The sequence below is a fragment of the Orbilia oligospora genome, assembly GCF_000225545.1.
Source record: "Orbilia oligospora ATCC 24927 unplaced genomic scaffold scaffold00007, whole genome shotgun sequence".
Taxonomy (NCBI): domain Eukaryota; kingdom Fungi; phylum Ascomycota; class Orbiliomycetes; order Orbiliales; family Orbiliaceae; genus Orbilia; species Orbilia oligospora.
The window spans coordinates 484,160-501,724 of record NW_011645564.1 but is presented as its reverse complement, the minus strand read 5'-3'; the positions used below and the strand labels follow the sequence as shown (position 1 = coordinate 501,724).

General features: G+C 44.8%; 3 protein-coding genes across 3 annotated transcripts; 2 read left to right on the top strand and 1 right to left on the bottom strand.

Moving 5' to 3' along the window:
- Positions 1-4,574: 4,574 nt before the first annotated feature.
- Positions 4,575-7,279, top strand: AOL_s00007g133 (uncharacterized protein; the record flags this gene model as incomplete). The annotated part of the gene is made up of 3 exons (XM_011120034.1): positions 4,575-5,393; positions 5,456-6,246; positions 6,301-7,279. 3 exons carry the CDS (start codon positions 4,575-4,577, stop codon positions 7,277-7,279), a joined length of 2,589 nt encoding a protein of 862 aa, XP_011118336.1.
- A 1,442-nt stretch (positions 7,280-8,721) lies between these two features.
- AOL_s00007g132 (uncharacterized protein) lies at positions 8,722-9,306 on the top strand (the record flags this gene model as incomplete). The annotated part of the gene is made up of 1 exon (XM_011120033.1): positions 8,722-9,306. The coding sequence occupies one exon, from the start codon at positions 8,722-8,724 to the stop codon at positions 9,304-9,306; it is 585 nt and encodes a 194-aa protein (XP_011118335.1).
- A 3,175-nt stretch (positions 9,307-12,481) lies between these two features.
- On the bottom strand, positions 12,482-14,317 carry AOL_s00007g131 (uncharacterized protein; the record flags this gene model as incomplete). The annotated part of the gene is made up of 1 exon (XM_011120032.1): positions 12,482-14,317. One exon carries the CDS (start codon positions 14,315-14,317, stop codon positions 12,482-12,484), a length of 1,836 nt encoding a protein of 611 aa, XP_011118334.1.
- Positions 14,318-17,565: the final 3,248 nt, after the last annotated feature.

Sequence of the window (17,565 nt, the reverse complement as noted above, 5' to 3'; positions counted from 1 at the left end):
TTATTAATCTCGTCTTCCGTTGGGTATCATATGTGTCAGTTCAGTCGCAATAGAAAAAAAACGTTAATTAACTCCAGCTTGGTTTCGTTTTTCTTACATGCTTCGAACAGGTCGTCCAAAGAGCTTTGACGTATTAATATCCACCGTGCATGTCGGAATGTCTTTCCATTTATTCCATTAACGGTATGGTAAACCCCCCTTGTAAGCTTTCAAAAAAAAGGTCCCGGTTAACGTTTCCCTTTCGTTTATCCGCTAAAGGAAGGGGTCACGTCGTAACTTCATACGTAACTAATGATCCAATATAAGCATTTGAGGCTGCAGCGCCATCGAACGCCATTTCATCTGCACCTAATTATTCTCCTCAGGCTGGTGCTAGCCATTATGGTCACTGGATTGAGCCTTACAGTTCGTATTTATGAGGTCAATTATGACCAACCCGCGAAGCTTTTCCACTTAGAAGACGCTACATGTATACATGCACATTAAACTATACCGGTTTCAATTGTTGGAGGGGTTGAAAGTAGGATATTCCAAATATACAGAACTGAATCAGCGCCATCTACGGAGTTTAGTTTATCTACCGACGTCGCGCGGGGTGGTTAATACACTGTTCATGATTCGACAATCGGATACAAGACCCTGAAATCGATGATCCAACAGGAATCCCTTCATCACTTGTTTAATTTCCATGGTCAAGGCAACACCAACTAAAACATGTAATGGGTTCTAAACCAGGTATGTAGAGCCCGGTTGAAACATTCAAACAAACAGTTGGTAAAGGCACAAGTTCCTTGAGCTCGCTCGCTCGCAAAACGAAGCTAGAGCCCATTTTTCCCCCTCACGTGGGAAGCTAAGAGTTGAAATGGAAGTGGATGTTCAGATCTACTGTGTATCTTACGATACCCCTACTTACACAGCATGTTCTTTTTTTATTTTTTATTAGACAGTTGTGGAAAGATAGACAAACCGATTGTTCAAGGTTATTCACGGTAATCCGTGGTATGTAGTCGCGGGAAATGCTTGAGCTGCACGTACTGACAATGTGGATCGCCCTGTGGAGAGCTTTCGAAGGCAGCAAAGCGGTTTTGTCGCCGTTCCTGGGATATGATGTCGCCCGTAGCGGTGCTATCCACTTGCATGCATCATTACATCTACCTACTACCAGTACACTATGTATACACTTCCTCCCTTTGCGGAGGTATGGAAGAAGTGAGGGGGGGGTATACTATCAGCCTTGCGCTATTAATACCGTAAGATCGTCGAATTATGGCTTCTAGAAAAGCGAAAAAGACGTTAGTCGAGTCCCACATCGGTTATGAGGGGTCAAATCTCCACGTCCAGGCAGGCCAGCTGCAGGTGATCTTGATCATGATCCCATCTTGTAACAAATCCATTAATTTCTTTGTTGAGGGAGTTTTCTTCTTCTTCTTCTTCTTTTTCTTTTTCCTACCTATGAAACTCCGTTCGGGTATCGGCTGGTGATACTGAGCTTGATAATACCGATAAATATTTAATTATGCGAACTGACATGATACATACGGGTGGCTGGATGCAGGTTTGATGCGGGTATCCGTTAACACCCCCCCCGTTTACATTTGTTAACTAGCTAGCTTCGAATTCTTGAAGCTCTTCTTTCGTACGACCCTACGGGATCAGTAACTAAAGTACTTAGTTTCACAAGCTAGGGGGGACCATTTGGCGAAGTTTTGAGTGGTCAATATTATCTGAAGAATGTCAATGCAGTGCAGTGCACCGGCTAGCATACATACGCACGCACATGGTCTGATATTTGAAGCCACAAAGATGTTGACTTTGGCCGCTATACTCCGTCCATCCATCAAAACTGAGAGCACATGGAATGCAAATGGAATGGTTATTTCCCGTCCCGTGAAACTCAAGGCGGCAATGCAAGTATGATACTTTTCCAGTTAGCACGCCGCTTAACGTTATTAATATTACCGAAGCCTCAATTCCTCATTTTCGAGTCAAGTTTATCCCTCATGAACGACCTACTAGCTGAACCTTTTACTCACCTAATTAATTCAAGGGACTCATATGATAGTACCGTATGATACGATATGATATGATATGATACACATATGGTCCAACCTGTACTACTGGTGTAATCTGCCGTCCTGCACGTCATGTTCAGCACGTCCTGGCCTATAAATCTTCGGGCCCGAACAGAGCCGCAAACAGGCAACCCACGAAATATCAAAAATAGTAATCATTCAGTTGTGGGGCTGGACAACACATACCTTGTATACTATAGCTGTAGACTCTCTGCCTTACGGATGCTATCGGTTAATATCCCGAGTCTAGGAAGCCCTTTTTACAAAATTGTCCCGAGGCTGGGTCTGGCGGTCTATTGTGAATGCGTGCATTGTGGGAGTCAGGCGCAGGTAAGGGAGTTCTCATGCAACCCCACATAATCCCTACGGATACCGAGTATACATGTTGCATATGCTCTAGATCTAGACTGCACTGGGCGCCCGGCCCTCACTGGAGAGTAAATTTACTAGATATCGGACTGGCCTAGCTTTGCCTCGTCGCTAGACTCCCCAATTGGGTGTTAATTTACTATCGCCAATATATATATGCAATTTATGTATATGGGCTAATATTATTCTTGACGATGCGCGATGGTTGAAGCCCGACATCAATATCTGTTTACACTTTTCTGAATTTGATGTATCACAGCATCTCCACTTTAATTTTAGTTACCAAGTTTTGTAAGCGGTATTATATGTATAGTTATGATAAAAATTGGCTCTAAAATTGAATTCTTTATAAGGACTTTTAGAAATGGATCAAAGTACTATAATCATGATCAATTTACTTCAATATATTAATATCTAAAACTGTTCTGGCCCTTCCAAACCCATTGACAGTCAATAATGGACCCAAAGCAGGTTTACAAACAGGTCAGTGGCATATACAAGCCGAAATTTAGACAGGATTTGGGCTTGTACTGTAAGTATAGAAAGTCTGTTAAACCTTTCGATTGTGTGATAGTATAGTATACTCTTACTATAGCTGTATAGATACGTATCGATGCCGCTTTTCTGTGAGCATATCTTCCTAATTCTGAATGCTGGACAGTTATTTCCACCTACGTTTTAAGTTAGTTTATTTACGAGATCGTTAGCAAATAAACATGACGATTGGATCTTGAAACTAGTTTTGGGAATCTACTAATAGGGTATGTCGGTCTCGTAAGCTAGGCGAAGTGAAGCTTAGGTGTCTATATATATTCAAAGACGGTATATATTGATGGTGATTTAAAAACTGAGTAAAGTTTTATGTTGATGCCGCACGCATTTCTTATTAGAATATCTGCATATACATACTGTTGACAGTGTAATATAATGGATCGGTCGTTGTGAACAATTGAGGATGGTGATGGATCCGGATTCTATGCATGGCCCATTTTGTGTATCTGGATATCTGTAAAATTGTAAGACGCATTGACGCCGAATTTAAAAATGACGACGGCTTGATGAATTTGGTTTACTGGTTTGTTTAACTTTGTTAAATAGAAATATATGTCTTCTGCTATACCTAAACTATTAGATCGCTAGATGTTGCGGTGACCTTGAGAGAGTCGAAGCGTAGTAGGCAAATATGCTATATCTCAATACATCCATTTACATAAATCTACATATGCTGTAAGCCTATATAGCTATAGCTAATATGCCCCAAAACGTAGAATTTAGGGTAGTCTACTATCGGCCCTCCCGTCTAAGCTAGACTAACTTTAGAAAGACTGGCCTTGATTAACTGTGATTCTTGGGAATGTTCGGGACGGTAAAACGTATCCCACTCAACGCTTGAATAGCCCTTAATAACAATCAGTTTCTGACGATAATTTTCTGTCTAAACTCCAAGGGAAGAACTGAAATGCTCATTTACTAATATTTGTTTCAGTAAAATGTTATGTTGCAATTACGCAACATGAGAGTTTGATAGTCTCGGAGCCAGCGCCCGAGACTAAGAGTTTGAGACGTTTAGGCTCTCCTAAATTTGAAACTGTGTTGAGTGTGTTATATCCTAGCACACCAGCCGCTGGTACCGTTCATTCAAGCTGAACATGCGCACACCGACAGACTCATAGATGCATTGATGCGAAGGATGTTCGAATCGGGTGTCTACCTGGTTTGGCATATGCCATTGACGCAGGATCCACCTAGGGATAGAAAGGGTCCGACGGCCGGTAGCGGCCGGCAGAGTGCATAATTCTGTAATTTAGTAATTGTAACGATGGGTCAATGGCATTGTTCTCATTAGTAAGAAGGTTTTCGGCTGAGCTGAGAAATGAAGCCAGGAGTTTTCGCTTGTGATAGTTAGGACCTGTGGAATGTGTTGCGATCCATTCTTCGAGATGTTTGACATTGAATTATTCCCTAAAATAGACAAGAAATATGACACGTGACCAACACATCCAGCCTCCCTGCAAGCCAGTGTCGCAGCGCTGCAGCTAACCAGGAAACGAACCAGCTCCGACTCCACGATAGCATCACCTCATGATCTCACGATAAGACTTAACGAACTAGATCTCACGATCGCATTTACACATGCCAATGGCAAGGCCCCGGAAACTCCGAATCATCTCTAGCGACGATGAAGACGACCAACTGATAGTAATTGCATCGTCCGAAAACGAGCAGCAGACTGCCCCCACGGTTTCAAAACGAAGCACGAGATCCACGCGAGCCTCTACCGCTGCTACTACGAATGTCACCACAAACACGAGTGTGAACACGAGCAAAAGCGGCAGTAGTAGAGCGAAGGTAATCGCATCGTCAAACGGAATTTCATCGGGCCGTACGGTATCCGGTACCCAGACTAGCTCTACCACCGTAGCATCGAGGTCATCGAAATCGAAAACGTCATCGTCTACGAGTGTAGCATCACCTCGGAAACCATCGTCTTCAAGCTCAAAGTTGGGTTTGGGAGCTTCAAAACAAGGATCTTCGATAACGTCGTTCTTTGCGCCTGCGACCCAAACTTCAAGCCAAGCTCCTAAGAAAATAAAACGAGCACCCTCGAAAAAGTTCGAGGTAGAGGAAATACAAGAATATGAAGAAGTGGATGGGATTGAGTTCTCCTCAGATGAGGATAGTAGAAGGCAACGAAGGAGACAGGTTGTACCTATCATTTCATCCGAACCGGATGAACTGCCTCGAAAAGTGCCACCGGCTTCACAGCCAAAGCCTTCTCAGAGGTCTATGATCGCGCAGCCAAAACTAGTCAAGTCGGATGAACCAATTGAGACTAAAACCTGGGCGGATAAATACGCACCAACATCAACGGCTGATTTAGCGGTCCATAAACGTAAAGTCGACGATGTGAAAAGCTGGCTAGAGGCTGTTTTCAGGGGAGTATCTTCAAAGGTATGCAACTACCCCGTCTTGGTATTTTCAGAATTGGAAAGAACTTATATAAACGACCTTAGCGCCTTCTAGTTCTCTCTGGCCCGTCTGGAACAGGAAAAACAGCAACAATCACTGCATTGGCAAGCGAGCTGGATTTTGATATCTTGAAATGGGAGAACCCTTCACAACATGATATTGGTGGCGATGGTATCTTTGAAAGCCTCAATGCGAAGTTTGAAGAGTTCATGGGCAGGGGGATGGGCTACGGCGCTCTGCCTTTGGTAGTGGAGTCTGGGTCTCGTGGTAAAGCGTCTTCTAAACAGATGGAGGACCCCATAGATCCAGATCGTCGGAAAGTCATCTTACTAGAAGACCTACCAAACATCTTCAGTTCTTCATCGGCAGGTTCTGCCGCGATGATGTCCTTTCGAGGCGCAATACATAACTTCCTAGCGACACCTCAAGACGGTGAACTAGCATGCATACTCATCATCAGCGAAAACCTCACTACGCAATCAAACGCGACCTCAATAACGCCTCATAGACTCCTTGGGCCTCAGCTGTTGAACCATAGGGGCACAACATCAATAACTTTCAATAAAATTGCTGCAGGCATCATGCAGAAGGCGCTAGAAAAGATCGTGGATACCGAGATGAGAATGAAAGGGATTAAAGAAACGCCATCTCCTGGTTTACTGGCTGGGATTGGTGCTTGTGGTGATATCAGAAGCGCCATAAACACTCTAGAATTTATGATGGTGGGTAGGGGAAAGGGTTCAAATAAGAAACTGGTACCCATGCCAAAAACCAAGAGGAAGATAGGAAGGAGCATGTCAGACTGGGGCCAGCCGAGCGAGAGTGAGAAGTTAACGTGAGTACCCCCATTACCGGTTTGTATTTGATATTTGTACTAATAGCATTGTAGACTGGAGCTAATTACCCAGCGTGAAGCATCACTCGGCATCTTCCATGCAGTTGGGAAAATAGTATGGAACAAACGATTCGATCCTTCAGAACCTCAATTTACACCTCCTGAAATCCTTCCAGACCCACCGTATCACCTTTCGTCGTTCTCCCGCTCTCCCTCCCTCGTAGACATATCAACCCTAATAGACACTGCCGGTGTTGACCTTGACACTTTTGTTAGCGGCATTCACGAAAACTATCTTCACTCTTGCGCTGGCGCATCTTTTCCAGAAAATTACGAAAGCTGTATCGAACATCTTTCAGATTCCGATATGTTATCGCGGAATACCACCTCGCCGTGGGAACGGAATCAAGTCGAAGACGCAATGCGACAAGGGGAACTTGCGTTTCAGGTCGCCGTAAGAGGCATCCTAATGGGCCTACCTGCCAAAGTCAAACGCGATAGTACAAAAAATAGCATGTATTACCCCATGTCACAGAGACTATGGCGGGATAAAGAAGTCGTTGAAGGTCTACTGTCGGTATTTATATCAAACGGCCTAGCAGACTTTGGGAACTCGAAGATTGCGATGGGAATGGCGGATCTTGAAGCACTCCTCGAATATCTGCCATACACGCATAGGGTTGGAAAAGCGAGGATGAGAAACTCGGGAGGGCTCCGGACTCCAGCGATGAAAAATTTAGAGAAGATTGTGTTGTTTAGAGGGGTCGGTGATCAGAGCGAGGTTATTCCCGATGGACCTGATGATGAGGAAGAAGTAGTCGAAGGAGAAGAAGATGAGAGGGGGAATGTCAGAGTAAAGAAGAAAGTCAGGAGACAGAAAGAAGAGACAGGACAGTATGGAGGACGGTTTAAGAAGAGACAAGACGGTGGAGTGGGGATTGCCGGGGTTGGAGAAAGGGAGAAACATGCGGTTGAAGAAGGAATGGAGGGGTTAGTTTTGGAAGAGGATGATATTGAAGATAGCGACTCGTAAAGAGTATCTATCTCCCTATCTATCTCCTTGATATATGGAGCTTGGAGACAACCGCGTTAGTATAACTGGGTTTCATATGAAACTCTCCATTGATAATTCTACATTTGATATTTTTTTGGGGGCAGCAATTGGCGAGCATCAAATGTGGAAAATGCAATGTATATTATTATGAGATTCATGGATCTGTGGCGCCGTATTTATTCCCAGAGATCATATAGCTCCTCTCGATATCATTAATTATATTTTATGCCAACCCCGCCGCCTCATACGAAATGTAATATATAAATCTTCGTCTCAGCTCTGGCTTATATATATCGTAATACGCCAATGCACAGGGGAACCACAGATCTCGACTACTATCCTTGAATGGCTGTGCCAAAGCCTTAATCACAACATTGTAAGAGTATACATATAGCATACCAGCCATTAGTAAAATATTTCTATATATATTGTATAGCATGTTACATGTTCTCACTTTTAATTATAGTAACTATCGAGATTTATAGAAAATTACATAAGTAGCCCTTGGAACGAGCTCTATAGTTAGCGTCATTATCCCTGTATCATCATTAACATTAAGCCAACTACGAGATGTTCAGGCTCCCGGGTCTATATCTAAAATTTGGACCTACACACGTTGAGTTTAGGGTACTAGTAACAAGTTAGGCTGAGGGCACATATAACCTAGTATTCCTGCGGCTATAAAAATTTACGTAGGTCGGTTTATACCCCAGACTAGTCTATAATTCAATTAAATGCAGGTGGAATTTTCGAAATTGTACTTAGTCGGGCTTCAAGGTCGCTTATGCATGTACGCAACCTTGTAGATTAAGCAAGATAATTATAAATGACCTGATAGGTACTGCCCGTACGGTTATAGATATAGTTATATAGCCGGACATATAGGCCTTACTCAAGTATTATAGTGGTTTGTAATTAGACTTCTGCATTCTATCTAACAAGAAAGAGATATTAACCCCGCATGTAATACTCATGTTTTGCAAATTTATAGCTAGTTTTATGCCTTATCCTCTTCGGTCACCGTTCGCGTTTTAATATTTATTATTTCTCTGCAATCGTTCCTTGTAGTCGGGCATACAGTTCACAGAATTTAAAGCCTTTCATAGACGTGCGCGCAGCTCCAAGTCGAACTAGCTATCAGGTACCTAGTAATACTAGTTAAACCTTCGGCAAAACCGCGAAGCTTAAACCTTCACATGCGTCAATTGCCACACCCATTCACCCGAATCGGGAACACAAATATCATATTTCCGGCGTAATGGAGCTTGCGCTTGCTTGCGACTTTTATATCCTCCTTCGGGACCTTAAAACTTGGTCTATGCTTTCTTCACCTCCAATTCCTTTATCTTACCGTAATCCCAAATAAATAGTAGAATACATCGATAACAGTTAGTAAACCAGGCAACAGCTAGTTACGCAATATGTCATTCCTCCAATCTCTCTCAAAAACCGGTGCTTCAAATTCCAACAGCACAACGCAAAACGATAATGCAAAGGTATGGGCTGACCGGTTGGTACCCTCTGCATCCTCGTCCTCATCATCGGGACCTCAACAAAATACCTTTCGATCGACGCCATCAAATATCGAATCTTTGGAGGAATATGAATCATTCATAAGTCCGACAACTGAATCGGGCAGGTTGGAGCCGGTGGGGCCGTATTCTCTCCTCAACGACACATTTTCGCCGGATATTGAATTCCAAAAATCGATTGATGGGCTGGATGTTGTGGGGCTTTTGGAGGTGATGGATACGCAAGAGACGGGGCTGGAGGCTTTGATGGCTGGGAGGGGAGGGGAGAAGGCGATGCCGGTGGAAGAGGAGGTTGAGGATCCGGTTGAGTGGTTGGGACTTACGAGAGGGGAGTATACGGATGAAGTTTGGGGGGATAGTGAAAAGATGGACAAGGGGAAGGGGAAAGAGACTATTAAAGAAGAGGTTAAAGAGGAAATTGTAGTGAAGGGAAAGAGGAAAGGAAAGGGGGTTTACATGAAGGGACGACTGTGAATGAGAAAGAAGGTAGTATGGGGCACTGGAATGGTGTCACCCGAGGTGGTGCGCGCGGAATCGCGAATATATACTCGACATGCACTTTCAGAAGTACAAAAACGGCAAATTAGCTCTGCGGATCGATAAATAATCTCTGCATGGCCTGAGCTATAGATACCATCGCGAGAGTCCCGCGCCGGACTTCGGGGAACTCTGATCTAGGTTATTCTAAGACCTTGTCTCCTGCGCCGCCATCCCAAATCCAAGATCCCATGCGCTGAAAACCCATCACAATCAACTACACGACAGCGAAAACCCATGGTTGTGCTGAGATCGGACAGTACAATTGGCCATGCACCCAGAGTCTCTGTCACACTTCAAAAGGGCGTACGGAAGCCTGGGAGCCTAACCCGGTAGGCTATGGGTACCACATCCCGGGAGCGGTCCTGGTCCTGAGCAAACTGGGGAAGACCAGGATTGACCTCTGAAATTACCTGGTTTTGGGGTCACGGAACGTCTATGACGAGGGTAATGGAAAGAAACGCCGAGATAGCGATTTGGTCCCGCAAGGCCCGACCCGATCCTTAGATCTTGCGATATAAATACTTAGTGATGTTCCACGTTCCTCCCGCGAGGACGTTCCGGATTTTCTGAAACCACAAGCATTGCCATTATTGCAATTGATCAATTCAGAAGCTCCAAGTAGTAGCTATAGCATCACATCTTTACGTAAACAGTCTAGTCGGATAGAAAACCTTTCCAAAATTTGTTTATAATATTTTTTAAACTAATCTTCCTATCAAACATCATACGGTATTCTAAAACCGCCCGCCGAGACTCACCGTCAAAGACACCTACCGCCAACACCACCTTACACACTCCACTCACAGATACACACACATTCACACAGACATGCACCCACCGTATCATAAAGCATACCGTACGCCCCCTCCATGTATACATCCCCCCTATAAACAAACCCAATACCAAGAGAAGAAACCCGATTTTGATATATATAAAAAATTCCCATCATCAAAAATCAAATCTTGTATTCCAGTCCCTGTCCTCCCAGAAGGAAACCCCACCCACCAGTTTAAATCCCCATATGATGAAAAAAACCATGTTCTCCGTATTCGTCAAGTTGCGGGTCAATAGGAGCAAGTTCTCCGCCTCAGCTACTCGGAGCCTTGGGCCATTTTCCTGCATGCGGTCAATCTTTGTTTTTTTTTGTATTTTTGGCTTTGGTTTTTATTGACATATACAGTCAAAATCCAAAAATGGTAAGAAGTTCGTATATGTACAATCCGAGAGCTTGAGCTGCGATCGAAAGATGTTCAGGATTGTTGGTACATTGATATCCGTCCGCGTCCCAGGACCTCGAAGGTCACCGGGACCCGATAATCGTGGTAAGAAAAAATAGAATAGAAGTGCCGGGTAAGATAAAAGAGGAAGAGAACAATGAAAAAAAACAATAATAATCAAACATAAAAACAAGAGAAGTACCACCGGCGCCGTAATAATCGAAGTAGCTTTGAGAGGAGAAAAATAGAGAAAGAAAAATTCGTTAAGATAGTATAACCCTCGAGGCAGCTACTGCTGAGAGCATGATTGTCAGATCTGTCGTCGGGTTTGTTTTTTTCATTTTCTGGTGATCGATACATATTTCGGTGTCAATCTCTGAAGTCGTAAAGTAGGAATATAGAAGAAGAAGAGAAAAAAGGATATTCTGAAGAATAATAGAAGAGGCAGTGCTGAGGACAAGAGGGCATCAGTATCTGATCTTGATTAGGGATCTGTCTGGTGATGAGTTAATGATACACCGATATTGTAGCCTTTTCGTAATCGATGCATGGTTAACGGTTATAGATTTCACATCACCCACTCGATGTAATAGTAGTTAAGGACACCCCTGCTAATGTCCTTCACTGCCAGGAGTACCATTGAAGTCACGGAGTTTTTCATGCAAATGATTGCATTCTGCAAAGCAACCGTTTGGTGCGTCCCTGTGTATCGTGATCAGATATGATACCCTGAAGAAAATGAAAATGAGACCACATGATTGCAGAGACATGATGTATTGTGAAACAGACATGGTCTGACTACAGGCTGGAAAGTAGCACAGTATATAGAATAAATGCTATGAGCATGGAGCTCATCTCGCGAAGACGGCAAGCATGATACAAGGCAATCCAACTGCACAAAAAATTGAACTCCGCAAGACACACAGCTAAAACGCCATAACAGATTGAAAGAAAATTAACATGAAACAAACCACTCCAACCAAAAGGTAGCCATTTCCATAGTATGATATAGTGTAAAAGAAAAGAGGTCATGGGTATCATCATTCTGATGTCGTTAGATTCGTAATGTTACAGAAGATTTCCGAAATAAACACCAAGCCCGAGGTAGAAAAGAGGAGAAATAGAAATTGTTCAAGGGAAAATATATATTAGAAGAAAAAGGAAAGGACAAGCTGGTGGTAAACGCTCTTCATTGCTTGCGGGCGGCTTTTGGGGAGCATGGTTGAGTAGACCCAGCGAAGAGTTAGTTAGTTTACTCATGCTTGTATACATGTTAGCATGGAGCTAACATGAGAAAAAGTTAAGGAAATGAAGTTAAATACTGAAATCGTGATGGGATATCGTTGTATCGGATATTGTAGTTGTATGACTGCAAGCTCAGTTGATTAAATCGAGCAAGTTGAAGTAGAAGAAGATGTTATGAAGATGTGATGAAGTCTTGTCGAATGCGCAAACAAAATCGTAGTTGTTAATGATCGTTCGAACGCTGCTGAAGCTAACATGGATCTCGGATAGTCCTTTAGCCCTCAAATATGTTTGAACTCGAGAGCCGGAAAGACCTTCCAACGAAGCCATGTTGGCTGCATGCCGCTAGTGTGGTTCATGTATGCGTGAGGCGCATACACAAGTTGAGCTTTTGTTTTTATCTTTGCGAACGAAAACGGATGCTCGAACTAGTTCGTAGCTTCTCGGGAAGCTGCGTTGGTTCTTCGATTTGTTTATCACACATTAAATATCTGTTGACAAGATATATAGCATAAAGCGCAGAGCTGTTCAAATGCAGGCAATTGATTCGTGTCCAATTGCTTCTCACTTCTTTTTATCTTTTGTATGCTTGTTCTTTTTCTCTCTTCTTCTTCTGCTTGTGTCTTGAGTCAAGATTTGTTGGTCAATTAAGGACCTTGAAGGAACTGATCGATATCAAAGTCCTCAAATGACCCTTCAATACCTAGAGCTTCGACATTGTTATTCGGGAACTCTGGTAAGCCGAAAGGAGCGAACATATTGCTTTCTATCCCCATGAAGTCTGGCACCTTCTCAGAAAGGATCTGGTCAGGTGAGATGCCCATTGACTGCATCTGGCGCGCAAAGATAGTGTTAAGGTTATTAGTACGTGGGACGGCGGATGGTTGAGCGAGTGGCGGGCTGTTGAAGATAAAGTCAGGTTGTTGGAATCTGAACTCTGAGAAGTCGAAGTCGAAGAAGTTATCGTGAGTCATTGGGTCGTTCATAGAGGGTCTGATGGCTTCAGATTCAACCTCTGAATCAGGTGGCGGGGTAGCTGGGCCAACTGGTTGCAATGGCTCATCGTCTGTCATTTCTTGGTCTTTATCTTGGTCAGAAGACGTTAAATCTTCGGCCTTGACGGCGGGTTCAACTTTGAGAATAGCTTCGTCTTGATTGTCGATATACTTTCCATCCTTTAGCTTTGAGACATCAACAAGGCATTTCCTAAGCCAGGGACGAAGCTCCTCCATGGGCGGGAAGTCTGGATGTAATTGCTTGAACTCCCTCTCCTCAGGGGTGTCCGTCTTCAACCGCTTATTGAAATGAGCTCGTCGAAGATGGCAAGCGGCATTGTAATCCTGACCATAAATCTTCCGCCTTGAGCAATGCTTGCAGTTCTTGAACATGTCGCCGCCAGGTGAGTCATCATATACAATGAAGACAGTCTTTTTGGTTTGATGTTGAATATTAATATGTCGTGCAAGCTCATGAGGACCTCTGAAACCTTCTTTGTGGTCGTTACAGATCGTGCACCACTGCTTCTTCTGGCGCTTTCGCTTTCTACCTTGAGAAGCATTGTTGTCCGAGGCGTCTGTGGCGTTAAGACCTGTGATAGAGGTAGGACGAGATGAAGGTGGCCTAATGGCCATTGCTGCTGTATGCTGCGACGCTGTTGTGTCCCTCGGAGGGACGAGGAAGTCATTAACGACGGCTAAAGACGCCTCGATTTCGGCTGTGGTAGAAATAGCAGCCTTTTGTAAAGGAGTCACACTTGCGGGTGTCATCCTTGGGGGTGCTACAAATCCAAAGTTGGTTGTAGGCTTACTCTGCTGGGCAGAGGGTACATTTTTTTGGTTGATAGAAGTGTTCATGTTGTTTCGGATGGTATTTGCATTTGAAGGTGGTTGAGAGGGGCTAATGCTTCCGACTGTGGGCACAGACTCAGATGATTGTACCCGACTGCCTTGAAGGGAGTGCATGGAAGAGAAGGCCGCTTCAAAAGCCGAGGTTGGTGACACAGATGATCTGTTGGTATTCCCAACTAAAGAATTGTGCACGGCAGGCAAAACCTGGGCCTCAGAAAAGCTTCGGTCTCGAGGTAGCGAAGCATGTGATAGACCCGCCAATTCAGATTGCTGTGGTGGTACACTAATCTGTGGTCTTCCTTCCGCAGCGATTGACTGCTGCTGCTGCTGCTGCTGTGTATGCAGTGAAGAGTTTGGGATGAAGGTCCGTAGACCTGTATGAATACCTGTTGCAGATGGTCGAGGAACGGCCGCAGGTGTTTCTCTGCCCTTCTCTTGGCCGTCGTTGAACTTGACGACATAATCAGCCAAAAACTTGAGGCTGTTAAAAAACTTGTCGTTTCTCTTTTTCCTGTCATAGTTTTCACCTGCCTCTTGGATCATTTCATTGGTGATTTGACCAAGATACCAATGGAGGTGGCGCAAGAATTGCTGTCTGACGGGGTCATGGGGAGACCGGGTCGATGTTGCCTCCATCTTGACAATGCTAGGCCGTCAAGACGGTAAAAAGAAAAGAAAGGATTCAGATGAGAATGAAAGGAATAGATTTCAACCCGACCCGAAGGACGATGTTGAAACCCGAGGTAGTCTCAAAACAGAAGGAAAAGGAAAGAGAGGAGAGGGAGGATGCAAAAACGTGATACCGTTTCAACAGTTACTTCAGGCTGTATTGTTTTGTGTGATGAGGAAAGGAACAGGAAAGAAGAGGATGACGAAAGAGGATAATGGCTAAGTTAAATGCAAAGGCTCGACTTGGGAAGGGGAACCTGGGCAGAGGAGTGGGCGGTGACTCTTCTCTAATGTGGTTTTTAGAATAAGCCAATCGACAGAGGCCTATTTTACAAGTGTAATAGTATAGAATCTCTATTAAAGAATGAGATTATCTGAGGGAAACAGAAGGATGAAGAGTATAACTGGAGAAGAAGAGGGGGGTATGAGAGCCCAGCGGACGAGACTGGGTATTCACTGGTTGCAAAAGGCGTTCGGAAGCAGTGACTATACTTGGAAAGGATAAGTGGATTGAGGCCAGCGCTAAAGGAGCAGCTACAGGCCGATATTGTCGATGGTTGAAACTGTAATTGGTTATAGCGTACCAAGCTATAGAGGAGCAAGTATGGAGACGAGGAAGTTGACGGGCGGAGTGGAGTGGAGAAGAATTGGTTTTGACTTCTGAGGTTGCTGTGTTGTTGAGTGGTATTTCTTCCAAGTGGTTCTACCAAGTTGGGTGGTGGCTCTGACGTGTCAAGGGAAAGTCGCCCGGTAGCTATTAGTTGTTGGTTGGGACTAAAACGTCGTGCGACTGCGGGCTGGCTAGGACAGTATGGCGCTGGCTGTTAGCTCCCTCTCCGCTATTAGGCTATGATGCTAAAGCCACTCGTCATGCAGCAGCAGGTCCGAAGATCTGGCTGCAGTTACTGGGTATGTGCGGGCCCCATGGAGGTGGGCAGATGGGATTGAACCTACATGGTGGACGGTATAGTATGTTGGGAAGCTTGCGAGCCCGCCCTATTTTGCAATTGGTCCGCTAATTTATCTGAACAAGTCAGAGCAGAAGTCCAGCGAAGGTTCTATGATGGGGAACCTGCGTCGCCTCTTTCTCTCCGGGGACAATCGTCAGGAGTACGAAATGAAGTTTACGGGAATTCAGCGATGTTGCTCTGAGCCTAGTCGCCGCAAAGGGGCCGGTTCGCTGCTCGATCGAGGGATTCTCTGGTTGGCTTGATTGGTTACGGGTTCACGGGTTATTGTGGCCCACGGCTCCTTCCTTCTTCTTTCAGGAGAGCCCAGCCGATATTCCCGACAAAGGAACCGTTCGGCCCGTATATTTATTCGAGGCGACAACGGGCGCTGATATCTATATTAAAACAGTTGGGATGTCTTTGGTTGGCTTTGAACTCGATTTAGCGTCTTCTTTCAAGTTTCGGACGGTCTAAAATCGAGGAAAGCAGAAATAGCAGTATGGTTGCGCTGCTTATAGCGGTTCGGTGAAAGTGGCAGAACGAAAGGAAGAGGTCAAGGCGAGTGCTGTAGGAGGCCTTACAGTCTTATAGCATTTGTGAGTACTCGAGAGATCGACTTGCATCCGCGGAATAAGAGAGCCAGGGAGACAGGCATAGAAGGAGATGGTATGCATGGCTTTGTAAGTTAAGAGCCGCCATTTCGATAGTTATGAGGACGGACTGAGAGTCAACCGTCACGGGTTATTCTTGCCATTTGGCTATTGGCCAATTTCGCTCACAGGAATAGGTTCCGGTAGGGATTCCCCCAAACCTTCACTAATAATACGTGTGGGAAAACCAGCGTTCAGTTTGGACAGCAAAAGTGTCCAAGCGACGTAGCCTGGCACAAGATTCGATTGCCGGCTGGCAGGAACGGGGACTGGTGATGACGATACGCAAAGCCCGGTGGGGAACGAAGCCCTTAGCGAGCTCCAGAATTCCGACCTGGATTCTGTTGTCCCTGGCACTAGCGTTCATTCTGGCTAGCTAAATTTCCTCTCTGAACGAGGTAAAAATGGACTTCATGCTTCAAAGCAAGGCTGATTTCCAAGGTATTAGCACGAAGGGACCTTTTCTTCCTGCCCTCAGGCTCGGCCTGGTCAGGCTTGTCTGTCAGGCCACAGCGGTCGCTAGCCAGCAAACCTGCTTTGATTGTAGGCAACCCCCAAAAGGGTGGGACATCCAAGGGCCCGCGTTCGCTAATTGGACAGCGAGATATAGGATCCCAAAAGGGCATGGCTTCGTTGGCTCAAAAACGAGGCGACCACTCTGCGGAGGTCTGACTGTAGCAATTCGCTCGCCTCACAGCCTCAGTGGTAATTCGAAACGCGAGAGAAGCCTAGCAGGTTGACGGCTAGACTTGCAAACTTCGATCCGAGATCCATGGTATCCATCGATGTTTTGAAAAGCCTCAGCTATCCGAGCAATTATCGCAACATATACTCGTTTATTTCTCACAAGAAACTTTTATGCCGCAATACGCAAAATTAAAATCATCCGATATATTACGATTTAATTTTCTGTATAGATAAATATGATATTTGGCCGTTTGGCCCCATGATTCAGCTCCGAAACGATGGGAAACGACAGCAGCCTATGGCGATGCTAAACGATGATGAGCGAGCGGCCCGCGATGCAATATTAACTTGGCTTCCCTGAATTAGTATCCGCAAATCGCGCTAGGTTGTGAATACATGGGTTTCCCCACGCCCGCCAACACGCATGCATTCAAAGCTGCATGCCTGTCGGCGATTTGGGAATTACCATGTGTCGATCCTAACATATAATGAGAATGCATAGTATCGCTCCGCTATGTGAAGACGGGATTTAACATAGAAGCCCGTCGAAAGGAAAGGCTTATCTTCCCTGGATTCCTGACCAGTAGACGGTGTACCAGTATGCGGGTATCGTATCTCGTAGATTTGATTTATCTGCTGCTAAGGCCGAGTGACCCGTGCGTAGTAATGTATGTACTCGTATTCTTACCTAAAGTCAGTTGTACAATGTCGGCATTGGTCTATACAGATGCAGTGGGACGGCAAGACGGCAGAAACCATGGAACGGTACCACTCTTTCGTGAGGATTGCTCTTTGTTGGGATTATGTATGTACGTACATGTACCTATAGTCAGGCCTATGCTTGAAAACGTTATCGTTATAATATTGGATTCCACGAATATTAACAGTATGAATTGCAACATTGCGAACTAACGAGTTTGGTGAATAA